Genomic DNA, 18,927 nt, shown 5'->3' on the forward strand with positions numbered 1-18,927 from the left:
TTGTCTGAACTTCAGTCTGATGGATTTAAAGGATGTAAAATAACTAAGAAGATAAAAAGTCAGAGACTCTGAGCTCCACTGGAGTCGTTCACATTGAAACACACGTGTGGATGCTTCTCTGTCTCCTCCTCCTCCTCCTCCTCTGTGTAGATTGAAGATGGCAGCTACAGCAGCTGTTAACAGACCTCCACCTGCTCATCCAGGACCACACGCTGGAAACCTCCACTCACAGCCCACCAGCGGGGTACAAAACTCTGGATTTCATGATCCAGGACTACAGGGTATCAGCCAGGACCCCAGACTCCAACACCCCCACGTCTCATCCCGGCCCGTCTTCTACGTGCCTGTTCAACCTCCGCCCTCTTTCCTCCACTACCAGTAGCCCATGCCCTTCTCCTATAACCCCTTTAGTGGTTTCCCAGGCATGGGTGAGTGTGTCCTCCAGAAACACATCCATTTTTATGTTAGTTGAACTCTGATTCAGTCGTGATGGATTGTTTTCTTTGTACTGATTTATGTTCAAGAAATAATTTTTCTGAATAGTTTTGTTTTCTTTGTGATTTGACTTAAAGGTGTCTTAGGGAGTATTGGTAGATACATTTGGAAGTTGGAGTGTACAGATTTTGTGGTATTTGTTCATATACACAAATTGTCCTCAGAGGAAAATGTGGTCTCTGTAACTGTTTGAAGATAAAATGGTATCCGAGAAGTTATGGTGAGGGGCCTGCAACAGTGAAACTGTAACTCTCCTGGTAGCCATTTAGCTCCAAACAGTGTTCAGGGACCCATTTCTTCTTTGAGTAAAGTGTGTATTCAGTTCAGAAAATATAGCATAGAATTGTTTCACTTCTCCAACTTAAAAATGTCACCACCAAAACTCCATAGTGCACCTTTAAAAAAACATCATCTGTAACTTCATGATTGACAGCTCCTTGCAGCGTTCTTTCCGTTGTGTTTCAGACGCTGAAAAGAAAGTTAAATCTGAATCATAGTTTCTTTGTTTGGACTGTAAATTTATATATTTTTGTTCTCCTCAGGCTATGGCATGGTCATGCCCCCGGTCCCCCCTCCTCCCCCCTACATGGAGGCTCCATCCTACGTTTTGCCCCAGCCTCACATCCAACCAGTGGACTACAGACACCTGCTCCACCCGTCAGTCCATGCTCCTGCTGCACCCTACCAGCACCTAAACCAGCCTGGCAGAGTGCGCCCTCCTCATCCTGTCCCTGTGAGACAAACGATGAACGCAGAGGTCCAAACAGAACCAACAGGGAGAGGCGGAGTTTCTTTTGGAGAGGTGACCCCACTCATCAGCTCCGATTCTGGACATGGAACCACCTCAAACTCCCCGTCCTCCTCCAGCTCCAGCTCCCACAAACGAGGCTCTGCAGAGCCCCAAACCTTCACCAGAGACTTTAACAAGAGCTGTGAGAGTTCTGCAGTCACACAGAGATTTAACCTCATTCATCCTGCAGGAACAAAGACGCTCCAATCACGTCACAGAGACGCACGACAACCACAGAAGAGCCCAATGAGAAGTGTTGAGGAGAACCTTCCCCCCTGCAGGGACGCTCACCACAACATGTGGTCAGTGGGCTCTTCTGGTGGGATGGTTCCTGTGTGCAGCTCTTCTCAACAAGACGATGATGTCATCAAAGAGAGACGAGAGTCCGTCCCCGACATCACCATCATGAGCTGGGCCACGCCGTGGTCAACGATGTTAAAACCATCAGACAAGCTGCTTCCTGAGAACGAGCAGCAGCAGCCGTCTTGTGAAGCAGAGAATGAAAAGTCAGCTGAGCGCTCCTGTGCTGTCTGACACAGCTGCTGACAACACTGAGGCTCTGCTCACTTCTCAGGACTCTGAGCCACTTTTTAACATCCTCAGACTGCCTGGGACTCTCCACAAGCTTCTCTCAGAGGATAAAAGAGTCGTAGAGCTCCCCTCCACTGATGAACTACTGCTTTCTCTGAACCAATCAGAGAGGCTCCCTGACAATGAGCCAGAAAACGAGACGACTCCACACGCACACAGCACAGAGCTCATTCCCTATCAAATGTCTTCAAATAGTTTTCAGATGAAGAGAAAACTGAATGAGTCTGTTTGGTCTGTGGAGTCTCTCCCCTCTTTTATCCCCAATAAGGAGAAGCTGCAGCAGAGCGGACTCTTTGAGCCTGATGTCATCGTGGACATGATGGAGCAGGAGGACGACGGTGGACCTTTAGCCCAAAATGAACACTTAAGAAGTCATAAAGAGAAGAGCAGCCACAGGTTTTCCTCCTCTGACTCTGTTCTCATGTCAGACAGCTGGCTGCTTTTCAGCACTCCAGCTGAGAAGCTCAGTCAGTCAAAGAAGACAGAAACAGAGGGGGGAATGGATTCCCCTGAAGGGAGGGAACAGAAACGAGACCAGGGGTCAAATTTATAAAAGAATGCGTAGAATCCGTACTAAAAATGTACGTGCGCCCAAAACCCGGAAATGGCGTGCGCACAAAATGATTCAGATTTATAAAACCGTTCGTACGCACACCTGCACGCAATGTTTCCTTTATAAATCACGATCCACCTGGAAATGTGCGCACGTAGATTAGTCCCATGTTCCGCCCTCTACACGCCCACATTCAACCATAAATGGTCAATGCAAAGCAGCTTGTGAATGAAAATGCATACAAACGAGGGGGCGGAGCAAAGGTTTCCAGCGCTGGATTGTGCCGACACCCAGAAGTTTAGACAAAGAAATGAAACTTTCTGACTCAGAAACAAAGGAACTTGTGAATAAAGTGAAGGATAAAATGGACATATGGATAGTTTGCTGCAGCAGGAGGATCACAATCTGAAGAAAACTCAGAGAATGACACCACGTCGCTGCTGCATTCACGCTGTCCTCCTTCAGCGCCAAAACATCCAGCGTTCATCATTACACACAAGTATATCTGCAATGTTTACATGTTTACGGGACCCACACTGACATCTTCATATAGTGGCAGAGAGGTCACGTCAGTCAGCAGTCTGCCTCACTGTTTGATATTATTAATCAAAGGTTTGATCAACGAACAAAAATGTTTGATTGTTGGCCACATATTTTCGTGGGCATCTCCGTCTGCTCTGTGACTCATTATGAGGATATATAGGCTTAATGATCATGTCAGAGATGACTTAATGTCCACACTTGAATTATTTACAGAACAAATACGTGCAGCTGATGAAGATGTGCTGAGTATGGAGGAGGCGAAATGTGTGAAGCCACTGCCGTGTCTCTGTGCGCTCTGTGCGTCTTGACGCAGTCATCTTTATTAAAACTAAAAACCACACTTGATGATAAATGCACGATAGTGAAAGATTTTAATGAAAACTGGAGGCTTTATGGTCTTTGTCAGTCTAATGTTTAACTAAACCAGTGATTACATTAGTGTACAAGTCCGGTCCAGGATAATGAAGGCGAGATGGCGCTGATACAATGTGTATGAGGCGGACTTTTTAATTTTTTTTTAACTTTTATGTTTATATATTGTCATAATGAAAGTGACTTATCGGAAACGGCTCACTACATGCGCGACTATAGCCTAAATAAAACCATCGGTTTGAATAATTATGATGACGTGGATCTGTCAGTAAAGTTTGATATTTAGTGAAATAAAATGTGGAAGAGACGTCAATATGTATCTGCAGGCTTCAATTCACCACTTCACCGTCTGTGTCGCCAATTTCCCATGCCTCCAAAATGAACGTACGCCTGGGTCACAGTTTGCTTACCGGTGCGCACATTTTACCGTCAGGTTTGTTTTGATAGATCACAGACTTTGTGTAGGAAAAGGCGTACGCCAGTTTCAGACCCTGTTTTGTGCGTACGCAACGGTTATAAATGAGACCCCTGAGCACGACTCCTTCAGAAAAAGTTCCCTCAGCTTCCCCGCCTCGATGGCAGAGTGTAGTAAATGTCTCTTCCCCTCCTAAAGACAAAGCAGATGAAAACAGGTCTTCTGAACCTGAGGCCAATCAAAGCCCAAACCAGGAATGTTTTCTTGTCACCGAGCAGACGGAGAGAAGCCCCCGCTCCCGTGAGCAGGAGAAACCTCTGCCCTCAAACTCTGCAGAAGAGGAGAAAACGCTGTGTCAGCTGATTCCTCAACATGGAGCAGACGTGGAGGTAGAAGAGAGAGCATGTGTGAACGCTGAAGAGAGCGAGCGGAGAAACCAGCAGCTGTGTGTCCCTGAGGTCGAGCACACCACGGCTGCTGTGTCTCCGTCAAAGGGACATCTAGTGGACTGTGGCGTCCAGTGTTCTGAACTGACAGACAGGAATGTGAATCACAGAGCAGCACTGAACCAAACAAGAGACCTCGTTTTAATGATTCAGGTGCTCTGCTTCTTCAAATCTCCACTTTAATGTGACTTTGACCTCCTGTAGAAAAAAAACAAGTGATGTGCTTTAACGGTTATTTATCTCCTAGATGTGAAAAAGACGAACAACAAGACTGAAGGATACAGTGTGACCGGACAGATGTCAAAGAACCAGAGAAGAAACGCTCACTGGAGGAACAGAGGACAAGGTAACGCAGCTTATCTGGAATAGTTGAGTCACGAAAAAAACTAAATCATCAAGACAGTTTAATTTAATGTGTTCCCAATTACGGCTTCAAGCAGGAATAAGATCAGGTGAAATAAGAGAATGATGAGTCAACCAGGATTGAGGTGAAGCCAGATTTCTTCACCTGCTGCTTTAAATGTGGTCACGTCTGGATTTCTGAGACGGTTTGAACCTCCATCACTCAAAGAAGCCGACTGAAGAAACAGTTTGAACATTTTTCTCTGTACTATCACAGAAAACCAGAACGGCCAGTGGGAGCCCTACAACAGATTCTGTGGTAGACCTGGACGATCAAAAGGTGACAATCACAGCTTCATGAATGAACTCACTTAATGTAACAACCATCTTTAAAAAGGTTACTAACAGATGAAGTGAGAGCTGGCATGGTGTCAGTCAGCAGAGTGTTGGTTTATAAAGAGGAGTCATGTATTTGTGTAGAACAGCACGCTCTGCTATCAGAGACTCTGTATACACTCTCACATCATCACACAGGAGCTTCCTCCAGATTTCACTGTACCACTAATGTTCTCCTCACTCTGTCACCAACATGTTCCTCTTATTTTTGTGATTTAAATATTCCCAGAGTTGTTCTGATCCAGTAATCGTTAACGGTCTGTTTCTTCTTGCAGGTGGAAAAGGAAGGACTCAGTACTGAGCACTGACCATGTTACGCAGGAGACATTAATTAATGAATGAATCTTATTAATAAAATGAAATTATTATTATTAAAATGTACTCTGCCTGACTTGTTTATTTTATGTCCAAAATACTCTTTAAGAAATAACAGAGTAACCACCCCCACCAAACAAATAAACATATATCATCAGGTTCATATTTATTCTCAGGACTGTTTGCACTTCCTTCTCTTTTCAATTGTATTTGTAGTAAGACCACAACACGGACATTTTAAAGTTACCAGATCTCACCTGAATGAAGTCCCAGCACCAATGTCTGATGTTTCTCTGCAGCCGAACTGTCTAAAGTGATTCAGATAAGTGATGGCACACACTAATAATATAACACACCTCTTCTAAGGAAGTGAGAAAAAAAAAAAGAGTCAAGCATGATTATGTGTTTTGATTGATTTTAGTATTCAGTTTTAAACATTCTATTTGTGTATAAAATATTTCATTAGTTTTCCAGTACATCTAGCAGTTTGATTTTTGAAACATGATAAATCATCATATAAGTGTTGGAGTGTTAAAATGTTCTAAAGTTACTTACTGTAAACGCTGAACATACCTTTAGTGCCTCCATGAATCACGAGTTTAAGATATATTGATATATTTCCAGCGAGATGTCGGGGTAAGATAATAACTTTTATGTTGTGTTAAAGAACATTAGACATTTCTTCCGTATAGAGCTGCCAGTTTGCAGAGTTCTGCTCTCACTGTCAGTCCCTCTTCAACCTGCTCAGCTTGGCTCTCAGTGGTGGAGCGGGACTTTTGGAAAGTGGCTGTGAACACAGACACCCTGACAAGGCAAATAGCCAATCATAGTTCACCATTTTGGGGTGGCTAATCAGATTTCTAGGGTGGCCCTGACCACCCCTGGGTCTGCTCCTGCTCGTTCACTCTCTGAACAAAACTTAAAAAGGAGGGTTTTAGGCCTCTTGACGAAATGTTTCATATTGCATTTTTAGGACTGCTCACAAAGCAGTGCTGCTCAGACTACAGAGAGCAGCCACTAGAGGGCAGCAAACACACAGGAACTGAGTTATCTCACTGTTAACCTTCATGCTCCGAGGACCCCAGCAGGTTATGACCCTGTCCTAAAGGTCTATTCTACTGTATGATGTGCAGGGCTATTGATCAGATCTGCCTTTTTCGACCCATAATCCAAAGAATACATTTCATGAAGTGGTTCCTACGATCCTCCTTAAACCAGAGCTGTTCATTTACATTTCACTAAATCTGTGTGAAAAAAGATTATTGCTCTAAAGTTTATTTCTCAGAGGTTTAAAGAGCAGGGTCTCCAAAGTTAAACATTAAGAGAACTGCCCTGCTAAGTGCATACCAGCACATCATGTCCGTGAGATCTGCACTTCATGTTAACGGATGAAGTGTAACATAATCCGTCCGCCTGCACCGACACATTCCCGCCCTGCCTGCTCTGCTTGCACACATTTTCCACACACACACAATAAAAACACATCATGTTGTTCCTGTGTGGGGGAGCAGATGTGTGCTGTTGAAGTTGGAGTGAAGAAATGTTTAGATGAGCTCAGATTTTCATAACATCCCGACCGCCCTCACAGAGGAGCGCCCCAGAGAGCAGCCGCTGGTGTTTTCTTTTGTTCCTCTGGTGTAATATGAAGAATAACGTGAGGAAGACCACTTTACTGTCCTCGTTCTGGACCAATTCAAAGGGACAAACATTACAAAGTGGGACGAATGTGGAAAGTACATCAGGATTTAATTTGTAAATCTCAGCACTTAACACAAACTCTCAAATGAAGTTTAAGTTTGGTCTGCAGCAAATACTTCACCCTCAAAAAAAGACAAAAAACACACATATAGGAGTTTATAGTTCAATTAAGGGATTAAACACATAAACAACAAAAACAAAAAAGATTTAAATATACACTGACCAATAAAAGTGTAGGCTGAGCTTGAGCTTTCATACCGACCCCATTAGTGATTCTGGAGTGTGTTGGGGCCCCCTGGTGAAACCTCACAGAGGGCCTCTCTCCCCTGCAGCGTTCCTCGTCAATCAATCAGTTGGTAATCAAATATCTGCCTTGAAGCTTAACTTCTAGCGTCCATGTTTGTTGCTTTTTTTTCCCAACCAGAGCTCTGTCGTCATTAAAACTGCACAACTGGAACATACTATTTCTGACCAGAGCACTTGAAGGCAGCCCCTAACCCAGCGTGAGAAAAACAATGTGGTGGGTTTAAAAGAGGTCATCCATGCTGAAGTCTGGTTCCTGAACCTGTGTGTCTCCACCATCACACTTTTCCACAATGAGCCTTTTTAAAACAAGAGATAAAAACAGCTGCTCTCAGGAAAATATCTGAAATATGTAAACTTTGGAGCATCGTTTCAATACAAAAACAACTTTCATTCACTTTGATGAAACTCTGTGAGATTGTAGGTTTGAAATGTTCAGGCTTGAATAAGGACTGGTTATCTGATTCAGTCATGCACTCTTTTTTATTTTTTCTCCCCCACACCTTTGTTTGTGTGTGTATGTGTGTGTATGTGTGCGTGTCAGTGGGTGTAATAAAGCCATTTGGCCTAAAAGCTAAACTTAAAGTGTAACATGTTAAACAGGACAGAGCCGAGGAGCTCTTTTTGTGTTCTTGTTTGTCATGCAAGTCTCATTTCCGGTAAAGAAATTCAGTGTGTGTAGCCGGTTTGTTTGTGTGCAGGACAACGTTCTACTCGACCACATAAACACAGAGAAACAAAATGATCTGTGGGTGAAACTTTTAGCCTGAGAAAGTTTGTGTAACTGATATCAGGCACTAAACAATGAAAATAGCTTCTTAGATCTTACTAATGGAGTTACTTGAAGTGCTGTAGATGGAAATAAGATGTTCCAGCTCAACTGTATAAAAGCTTTTTAGGGGAAACAGACACAATTTTTTGGTTTGGGCTAAAGCAACCTCGGCACCAACGACTATCTTTTGAAGACTTCATATGCCTCTGGTGATGAACATGTTCTCAGGAAAAAGCAAAACTAAATGAACCCCTCCAGATATGTGCTATTAACATTAGTTAATGCAGTATTAAGCCTTAATTAACAGTGAATGCATACAATAATGAACATTAAGAAACCCTTAACAGATGTCTCTTGTTAACATTAATTAAGGGTTTACATGTTAATTCAGCCTATTAACTAATATTACTAAATGCTTGATAAAGATGTTCCTTTAGATGCATGTCTTGAGGTTCACAGCTAAGTCATGTCATCAAGACAAAAGTGTTTTTATTCATGTTTGTTTAAGGTTAATGACTGTTCACTTACTTGTCCATCCTCCAACTGGTGAGATCAGTGGACCACACCATGGTCTTCATGTAGACGTTAGATTGTTCCTTTATCTTCATGTAGACGTTCTTAACTTACAGCCTAACATATCATTATTGTTGATGTTATATAAGCATTACTAAACCATGATTAACCATTTATTAATGCTCTGAATAAGCCTTACTTAACCATAAAAAAACATGTATTAATGCTCTGAATGAGCCTTACTTAACCATAATAGACCAGTTATTAATTGTGACCCTTATTGTAAAGTTGCAAACATATATCCCTTAAGTAACACTTTATAAATGCATAATAAAGCTGAAAAAACCTTGCTTAACTATAATTAACCATTTTTTAATGCATTTTGTGACCCTTGTAAATTTAAATCAATCACAGAGCTATTAAACTTCAGGGAAACATTAACAAATCGAATACAATCATCATGACAACCATCTCTTTTCCACACTTTCCACAGATTTAAAAAACATAGAAACTTTTTATTTCATGCTCAACATCCTTTATTTAGAAAATTTAGGAATTTGAACATTCTTTTAAAGGAATAGCAAAAAGGAGATTTAACAATTTCACTGTGTTTCTCACAGACGTGCCCCTTACATCTTATTTTGAAAACAACATTTTCAACTAAAAACTAAAAACAGTCTCCAAGAGGAGACTATAGCCATATAGAACATGTTGAATGATCTCTAAGATTAAGGACTAATTCACTTCAACATGAACACCAAAACAGAATACCTGCACAAGGTGGGTTTAAGAGAGGGTGAGGTTATATTTGTCTCTCTTAATATAATCACACATTGTTTCCTTTCCCCCAAACCAACATAACCCACTGAGATGTATTTCTAGAAATGTTTTAATTTTCCAGGAAATGACAACAGCTGAGGTGTGAAGAAGAGTTTCGTGGTTATCTTTGAAACTCTCCCCGCGAGTTAGAGTTCAGTGATCTAATGACATCGATGAATCAGATGCAGAATCAGGGCAGTGGAGGATTATTCAAGACCCATTTATTTACTTTAATTAGCAGATTGTGATATTTGAAACGTCTGAAAAAACACTGTTGAGAGTTGCTATGTTTGATTGGCTATGGTTGTTGCTTAACTGAAAGTAACACTGTGTTTGGCTGAAATTCAAAATATAAACATTAAAACATTTCATCAACTGAGAAAATCTGAAATATTAAACAAAAAAACTACATTTTGTTTTTTACTTTGACTCAGTGTGATTGAACTTGTCTTTGACTTGAGGAAATCAAAGATCTGGTGCTTTCTTAAGGTTCGATTCATATCTGTGAAAATGATCTTGACTCGAGTAAAGTCTCCATGATGAAAGCCCCATGTTAAACGTATTCAGCAGTCCTGACCATTGAATCATCCTCTTAGCTGTCACACTGCCTGTATCCAAATCAAAAGGGATCATTTAAAAAATAGAAATTAATATAAAAAAAGGTTTGACTAAACTATTTAACAATCATCAGCTTTTACACTTGCAGAAAAAAACACATGGTATATGACTCCCTGTTTAATTTTTTTTATTAGTGCTGGTCATTGCTTCATTTATGTCACCGTGCAACACATTTCTTAAAAACTCCCTATGTCTTGATCTCTTTAACTCTAGGTTTCAATCTGAAGAATGACAGAAAACTACATTGACGTTTTTACACCTTTTATAAACTTTGACGACGTCTAGTTAAGATCCAACAACAACGCTAAATGTCAAGAACATTTCTCATCATGTCAGACTTTTTACTTCAACAACTTGGCTTCTGACAAGCTTTTTGGATAACTGAAATATATCCTCACAGTGACATTAAGAATGACAAGGAGGCTTCATATGACATACTCATAAAAATATACCCATAAAGAAGTAATTATACATACAGTATATGTAGCCTTCATCTGCATAAGCATACAAACACACAGAAAGTGACATAAACATACCTATCTACCAGACAAATACAACAAAAGATCACACAGAAATGTATTATTCATTAATTAAAGTTCATTATTATTAATTATTAAAGTACCAAAAATTCACACGTAACCTTTCAATCTAATTCATAATGGAGGATATAACTTAATTTGATTTTGAATACAACATGTGGCTCTTTTAAAGAGAACAGCTGCTATTAACTGGATGAAGCCACCCCCACCCTCTTCCTTGCTTGACCAATGGTTAGAAAAACTCAAACATTATGTACACAATGGAACAAATGACGGCCCAGCTACAACTGAGACTGCCTGTTTTCAAAAGGAGAAGGATAGCAGTTACTGACACCTCACTTAGGACTTAGGACAGTTCTCATTTGTAACTGTTAATTGCCTGTTATTTTGAAAAAGTGGCAATAAAAATACAAAAAAATGATAAACTAAGACATTGCATTCTTAAAGGGATACTTCACCGGTTAAAACATGAATCTGTATTGACATTGGGTCATATATCAGATTTACAGTTAGTGTTTCTAACGAAGTCAACTATGTATGTGTATCAAATGTAGGGGAACCCCAATTTACCTTGTCCAACCTCACCACAAATCTTTCAACACATTGATCCACAGCAAGACTGACAGAGATCTCCCACTGCAGAGCTGGTGTGTTCTTATATGGAGCCTCTCAGCTGCTGATCATCCAGTGGCTGTGTGAAGCAGGTGATGTTCATTGGGTGATTACCTACAGGGGAACAAATCAAAAAGGGAGTGAGGTCTTAGGCTGCCGGCTATGTAACAATAGCATAATGATTGAACAAGTTAATATACAAATATCAAAAATAAACATGAGAATGGGGGCTGCCAGTGTCCTTAAACATGCTTGACATTACTACAGGCTCCACACATGACACTTAGAAAAAGAAAAAGAAAAAAAACTAATTCTAACACAGCTACTTCTACTAGTTCTCAAATGTAAAGAAGGTATCGGCTTTTCTTATTTCAAACATCTTCTGCTTGTGTTGCAGTTTCTTCCTCCCTCACTATACACATAATCATGCTTGACTCTTTTTTTTTTTCTCACTTCCTTAGAAGAGGTGTGTTATATTATTAGTGTGTGCCATCACTTATCTGAATCACTTTAGACAGTTCGGCTGCAGAGAAACATCAGACATTGGTGCTGGGACTTCATTCAGGTGAGATCTGGTAACTTTAAAATGTCCGTGTTGTGGTCTTACTACAAATACAATTGAAAAGAGAAGGAAGTGCAAACAGTCCTGAGAATAAATATGAACCTGATGATATATGTTTATTTGTTTGGTGGGGGTGGTTACTCTGTTATTTCTTAAAAATCACAAGTATGTGTTTGAGTAAAAACAAGACAAGAAAAAAATTAAATAAATCTCTTAAAAGTTATTTGTAAATAGATTCTGATCTTAAATTCTTAGCTACGATGGAGGATTAGGGCCACGTAAAAAAAATAATCTCAAATTTCTAGATTAAACTCGTAAATTAACGGGTTCGAGACCAGCCTGTGCGAAAATTATTAAAGTAGAACTCTTACAGTCTTTCATCTTTAGACACAACTTCCTCCCAGTCAATGTGGTTCTTTCTTCAGTTTCTTGCAGTATCTTTTCAGGGTGCTGATATTTTATGACAATGTGAAGATGATGATGTGCCAAAAGGAAGGTGTAGTTTCATATCTGCATAAGTAAAACCCCAACACAACTATTTGTGTCTGTTATCAGTCTGCCTTGTTAAAGTGTCTCATGTGCAGAGACAGTTTGTGTCCTGTTCATCATTTTACATATAAACAGGTTCTTACAAGTTGAAGTGAAAACTTCTCTTGAGCTGTTTTTTACCGACTACACAAGGAAGTAGCCTATTTCCTTATTAGTGAAACCTTTACTAAAGTATAACAAGAAGAAAACAAGAGAGATAAACTAAAATAACGACTTTATTCTTGAAAGGCTTTAAGGGTTCTCCTTTCATCAGTTTCACACAGGCTGGTCTCGAACTTGTAAATGTATGACTTTAATCTCGTAAATATAGATTTTTTTTTTAACGTGGCACTAATCCTCCGTCGTATATTAACAAATTCAAATGATTCATATTTGTCTCTCTTAATATAATCACACATTGTTTCCTTTCCCCCAAACCAACATAACCCACTGAGTTTTATTTTTAGAAATGTTTTAATTGTCCAGGAAATGACAACAGCTGAGGTGTGAAGAAGAGTTTTGTGGTTGTCTTGGACACTCTCCCCGCGAGTTCAATGATCTTGTTGCTTAACTTTCACCAACTGTGTTTGGCTGAAATTCAAAATATAAACATTAAAACATTTCATCAACTGAGAAAATCTGAAATAATAAACAAAAAAACTACATTTTTTTTTACTTTGACTCAATGTGATTGAACTTGTCTTTGACTTGAGGAAATCAAAGATCTGGTGCTTTCTTAAGGTTCGATTCATATCTGTGAAAATGATCTTGACTCGAGTAAAGTCTCCATGATGAAAGCCCCATGTTAAACGTATTCAGCAGTCCTGACCATTGAATCATCCTCTTAGCTGTCACACTGCCTGTATCCAAATCAAAAGGGATCATTTAAAAAATAGAAATTAATATAAAAAAAGGTTTGACTAAACTATATAACAATCATCAGCTTTTACACTTGCAGAAAAAAACACATGGTATATGACTCCCTGTTTAATTTTTTTATTAGTGCTGGTCATTGCTTCATTTATGTCACCGTGCAACACATTTCTTAAAAACTCCCTATGTCTTGATCTCTTTAACTCTAGGTTTCAATCTGAAGAATGACAGAAAACGACATTAACGTCACCCACTGGAATGGCAGCTATGAATACTTCAACGATGAGTATAACCAAAAATTATATTTCATAATGCACGTGGTAACATGGGTCATCATTAATATTGGACTTCCTCTGACGCTCATGGCCATCTATGCTCTTTGCTTTCTGGTATGTACATTACATGACTTTATTCATTTACTGTCTGTGCCATGTGTTTGTGGCACAGTCTCAAGATCAGAATCACATCAACAATCAATTTTTGAGAGGTAGACAGTTCTTACTGTGTTAAAGCAGTGTGCATATATTGATGTTACATGAGGAGGATAATAAGAGCTGAAAGTCCGGGAGGTGTTCACAGAGCCAGGTTTCAATGAAACACAGGGCAGTGGATCTGCTTAAGTCCGTATTTGTGCTGTCAGGAGCAGCAGCTCGTTCATCTTGTGTGCTACATAAGTAGACGTTTGCCAGGTAAATGGACTAGAGCGCAGAGCACAGTCTGAAGTCTCTGCTGCCTCTTAGATTAATTGCTCCCACTTGATTTCTACCCATCAGCGGCGTCTTCAGCAAATCCCATAGAGATCTGCTTCCCCTCCATATGGCTCAGGCTCAGGCTCAGGGACAAGGATTCAGTTGAATTGGAGGGTGTGTTGTAAAGACTTGAATGATTTAATAGATAATTGGTATTGTTGCTTTAACTTTAAAAAAAAATGGAGATGGAGTTTTGCAGTTGAGATGGAGTTTTGCAGTTGCTCTTAAACTTGTTAATTATTGAGCCCACATTTTTTGAAGAAAAAAATATCAAGGAAATGGAAAAATTGTATAAATATTTGTGTTCCTTTTCCTTAAACGATTCCAATTGATCAACTTTGTTCTGTGGAATTACTCATTAGCTACTGTGTGCAGCAGCCATAAAATACAATACAAACATTCATGCTGTGCAGAGGCTGAATCTAATAACTTCTGTGATCCCATGTTTTTTAAATTTGGCCTCATCATCAGGTCAAATTGTTCAATTTGGTTTATGACTGACAACCAGTGAAATTAATGCTATTATTATAAACTCCAGCTGTTCTTTGTATTTAATGCTACTACAAGAATAAAGCAAATTTTTGTCTGCTTACATGCTAAAATGAAGTGGCCTTATAATAAAACAGTCGGCCAACCTTCATCACAATCTTTTTTATAGCACATGAAGATCACATTAGTGTTGTTTGTCATTTAAAGATTATGTTTGGGATTTTCATGCCTTTATTTTTTAGAGGTAGGACAGAGTCAGAGAGAGAGTGGGGAACCAGTGTCTTTGTACTGCAACAGTTGGGCAGAAGAAGGTGTTATTTTTGGGAGAAGGATGAAAACATGTTTACAACTGATTGTCTTCTTCATATGTTTTTCTGCAGGTACGAAAGGATCATGTGGCTCCAATCTACGTCATCAACATTCTCAGTTCTGACCTCATTCAGCTCTGCTGCATGATCATTGATGAGATAAATCAGGATCAGACGTATGACATCGTACATTATATTTACTATAGTGGCATACTGACCAGTGTTTGCTTCATGGTGTGTGTCTCACTGGAAAGGTAACTATACGTCCTGTAGCTATACGTCATTTCTGACTTATTCTGCACCTCCTCAAAGACAACGTGTCCATCTTTTATTGCAGATATTTGGTCATCGCCCACCCACTGTGGTACCGCTTCAAACGAACCATCAAGATCTCTGTGGTGGTCAGCGTCGTGGCCTGGCTCTTACCTCCTGTCATTTTCCTCCCTCTGTTTCTCTTCACTGTGTTTCTATGGGTTCCTTTTGAAGTGATAGGTAGCATCTTCGTCATTTTCCTCATCATTCCCTTCCCACTGTTCATATTCTTCCTGGTTGGGACCCTCAGAGCCCTCTCTGCTTCCGTCTCCATCCCCTCTGAAGAAAAACGTCGAATTGTTGGAGTTTTGGTCCTGGTACTGCTCATTTACACGCTGCTGTTCCTGCCCTACATACTTTTAGTTATTTTCACGTACATGAACATATTTGACCCAACTCTGGATGTCTTATCTCAAATGTTTTTTAAGCTGAGTCCTCTTGCAGACTTAATTCTGTATGTTTTCTTTAGAAAAGAGTCCATTGGCAAGCTTTATACCGCTGTGAACTGGTGCAGAGTTGCCAACACTGACACCAATATATAGACCGTATGAATGTGGACAACATTTTGACATTTAACTCCATGGAGGAGGAGAGAATGAGGAGAAAACAGATCAAAATGTTCTCTCAGTTTAGAACAAATATATTTCTTACAAAACTGTATTTCTTTAGCGATGTTGTTATTCTTGACAGTTAAATACTTCTTAACTTTCTAACCTTCTGATCAATGAAAGCTTTATTTGTGCAGTTCAAGTGGTTGGCATGCCAGCGTTTAGGATGTGAGAGAATGTCCTATTTATTGTAAATTTGACAAAATGAAATATTATATCACAGTCTCGCTCATTACATTTTAATAATACTATGACATTCAATAAATAAAAATCTGTTTCAAGACAAAAACAGGATGTTATTGACTTATTCAAATCTAACAAACATTACATTTTGTGAAGCTCACTGTGTGTTTACCTTTTTATAAACTTTGACTACGCTTAGTTAAGATCCAACAACAACGCTAAATGTCAAGAACATTTCTCATCATGTCAGACTTTTTACTTCAACAACTTGGCTTCTGACAAGCTTTTTGGATAACTGAAAGATATCCTCACAGTGACATTAAGAATGACAAGGAGGCTTCATATGACATACACATATAAACATGTATATACCTATAAAGAAGTAATTATACATATATGTAGCCTTCATCTGCATAAGCATACAAACACACATAAAGTGACATAAACATACCTATCTACAAGACAAATACAACAAAAGATCAAACTGAACAGTCCTAAGTGAGGTGTCAGTAACTGCTATCCTTCTCCTTTTGAAAACAGGCAGTCTCAGTTGTAGCTGGGCCGTCATTTGTTCCATTGTGTACATAATGTTTGAGTTTTTCTAACCATTGGTCAAGCAAGGAAGAGGGTGGGGGTGGCTTCATCCAGTTAATAGCAGCTGTTCTCTTTAAAAGAGCCACATGTTGTATTCAAAATCAAATTAAGTTATATCCTCCATTATGAATTAGATTGAAAGGTTACGTGTGAATTTTTGGTACTTATATAAGAGTCACATCCTCTGGAGGAGCATTCATTCATCTGTTTCCTGTGAGTCTCCGTTTACCTGTAAATAGTTAGTCAGACAGAGGCTCCGCTCTGGAGAACTTCAGCGGTATGAACCTGAAATGTAGTTGTCTCTCTTGGGCCGTCCTTTCTAATAAAGGCAAAAAGACCCCCAAAATGACCTTTACTCCACCAAATACTGATTTCTGAACTCTTCCTAAGTTAAATGTTAGTATCTTGTGGTTTTCAAATAAATAAATAAACAAAACCTATTTTTGTTGCATTATTTGTGGTCTGATGAATGTTTCATCTTTCAGTTTTTCTTAAACATTTGTCATTTTCTGACAGTCAAATATACATAAATGAGAGTATTTCATTTAGAAGTTGGGAGAAATGTTTGGTACAATAAAACATTACCAAATGTGTTTATTTTGTTCAAACACAAACTTATAAAAAGTAGAATTTAAGGAAACATTCTGCAGTGGTCCCCATTAGGATCTGTGGGTGCTGTATAGAAAGTAGAAACAGGACAGATGGTGCAAAACAACCCCACAAATGATCCTCAGTTAGCTAATATATATAGTCTTGGAACAAATCTGCAATCATCGTCCTTCATACTTTGATACACGGTATTCCTTTGGAAACAGATCCAAATATTCAATTCTTGTGATTTACTTGCAATAAACAAATTGTTAGTTTGATGTAATAAGAATAGTAAGATGCAGATTTGTAAGAAGTTAAAAGACAAGCTCTGTCAGGTCTGTCCTCAAAGAGAGAAGAAATGGAGGTCGAATCGATCATTTGTGATGCATTCAAAGAAGTTAGGAAACACTATTTGTATTTTTTAGACTGAAACTTTTATTTATCCCAGACGACAATTTGGTTCCACAGTCCACCAAGACCATGCATACATTTACAAACAAACAACAGATGGAGTATGTCGGCGACAACAAACCAATCAGGGCTTCACAAAGATGATTAGAAGAAGATTACTTTCAAGGAATGGACGTACAAGTCACTGATGCAGGAGTCACAGGAATACACCACTATGTGGTTGAACACAAGAACAAGGGACATGCTAAGGTTCGTATCGAGGTTTAACAGCCTTATGGAAGAGGAAATGAAAGATTTGGAATAGCGGTTTGTTTCCCTGAGGGGCGCTATGAAGCGGCGGCCTGAGGGCATTACTTTAAACCCTAACCCGGGGTCACGTTGGGACATTATTCCTTTAGCTTTTTGGACCACCTGCCTCTCCCTCAAAGAACACAAGTCCTACAGCTGGTTTTGACACGGTGTCGAGGAGATTTGTGGCTCAAGTGTAAATGTTTGATCCTGATCCGACTGTTAGCTGCTCTTACATGCAGATATGGGTTTATTGAGAGAAATACATCATGGTCAGATCACCTCTGATGGGAGTCAGGATTTAATTACGGCGGATTTGGCTCTGCCTGTTTCTGCTCTCCATACAGACTTTGTTTTTTCCTGTATACATCAAAGCCTGCTGATACTGTATGTGATTGGTCAAAACTACTTGGACTACAAACTCATAACAAAAGCAAACCACAACATTTTTCATTTTAAAATCCAACCGTTCAGTACGGATTCTACGTTTTTAAGCAGAATCTGTAGGTAGAGATTCAAACTAAGACTTTTTCACATGGGACACTTTCATCAATATGTTAACATGGACATGCTTTGGTTAAAGCTCAATTCGGCCGTTTAATTGGACTACTGTCTTAGTCCCAGTGTACGAGGGTGAATCGTTTAGTGACAGAAGTATGTCTGACTCCGCTACAGTAGGTGGCGATATGCCCCCTTTCAGTGGGTTACTATTGGACCTTGCTTTCAAGCTATCGTGCTTATGGTGATATCTAATGGAGAGACAACTTCTTCTACTATGCTACATATTTATGCTGTTGGACCTTTTGGGTCAAAGTCCAACACGGGAACTTGAAGCATACTCAGAACGCCTGAACGGTTTGGGTCTGATTGAGGCAAATACAGTACATGTCATTGTAAACTGACCCCTAACTCCAAACTGTATCAGTCGGACTCAGAATGATTTCATTTGCACTAACATGTTTGCATTTATTCTAAAAGTCCATCTTATTGTTGAAAGGAAAAGAGCTTTAAGGCATAAAGCTCTTGATTAAACTTTCCCACAAGGTGTTTGAAGCCTGCAACGCTTTATCCTGAAAGCCACACCCACCAGGGCAAAATACCGTGATTGTAAGGACATCAGAACAACTAGAAAAGTATCAAACATATCATAGTAGATCAGATCATGTCATTTATGGCATTATGGTTAAAAACGACTTTGGTCCCTCTACAACTGAAGCCAATGAAACACATGAAAAACGGTTGTACATGCTTTAGTTTTGCTTTATAATGATCATAATGATTCTGAACACTAAAGCTCTA

The 18,927-nt window shown here is 39.5% G+C and overlaps 2 protein-coding genes across 2 annotated transcripts; both read left to right on the top strand.

Moving 5' to 3' along the window:
- Window positions 1–1,068: 1,068 nt before the first annotated feature.
- Window positions 1,069–5,332, top strand: LOC114921857 (uncharacterized). Its single transcript, XM_029282467.2, has 4 exons — window positions 1,069–4,358; window positions 4,453–4,551; window positions 4,825–4,887; window positions 5,219–5,332. The coding sequence occupies exon 1, from the start codon at window positions 1,082–1,084 to the stop codon at window positions 1,817–1,819; it is 738 nt and encodes a 245-aa protein (XP_029138300.2). The 5' UTR covers window positions 1,069–1,081; the 3' UTR covers window positions 1,820–4,358; window positions 4,453–4,551; window positions 4,825–4,887; window positions 5,219–5,332.
- Window positions 5,333–13,406: 8,074 nt separating this feature from the next.
- Window positions 13,407–15,776, top strand: LOC109979687 (G-protein coupled receptor 4-like). The gene is made up of 3 exons (XM_065953329.1): window positions 13,407–13,484; window positions 14,714–14,895; window positions 14,979–15,776. The coding sequence occupies exons 1-3, from the start codon at window positions 13,407–13,409 to the stop codon at window positions 15,493–15,495; spliced, it is 777 nt and encodes a 258-aa protein (XP_065809401.1). The 3' UTR covers window positions 15,496–15,776.
- Window positions 15,777–18,927: the final 3,151 nt, after the last annotated feature.

Source organism: Labrus bergylta, chromosome 4 (assembly GCF_963930695.1).
Source record: "Labrus bergylta chromosome 4, fLabBer1.1, whole genome shotgun sequence".
Lineage (NCBI taxonomy): Eukaryota > Metazoa > Chordata > Actinopteri > Labriformes > Labridae > Labrus > Labrus bergylta.

Bases quoted from the DNA above. Each gene is read 5' to 3' on its own strand.
- LOC114921857 (XM_029282467.2), top strand. From the start codon at position 1,082: ATGGAGGCTCCATCCTACGTTTTGCCCCAGCCTCACATCCAACCAGTG.
- LOC109979687 (XM_065953329.1), top strand. From the start codon at position 13,407: ATGCACGTGGTAACATGGGTCATCATTAATATTGGACTTCCTCTGACG. The intron at 13,485-14,713 runs GTATGTACATTA...GTTTTTCTGCAG, and splicing joins TCTATGCTCTTTGCTTTCTG to GTACGAAAGGATCATGTGGC. The intron at 14,896-14,978 runs GTAACTATACGT...CTTTTATTGCAG, and splicing joins GTGTGTGTCTCACTGGAAAG to ATATTTGGTCATCGCCCACC.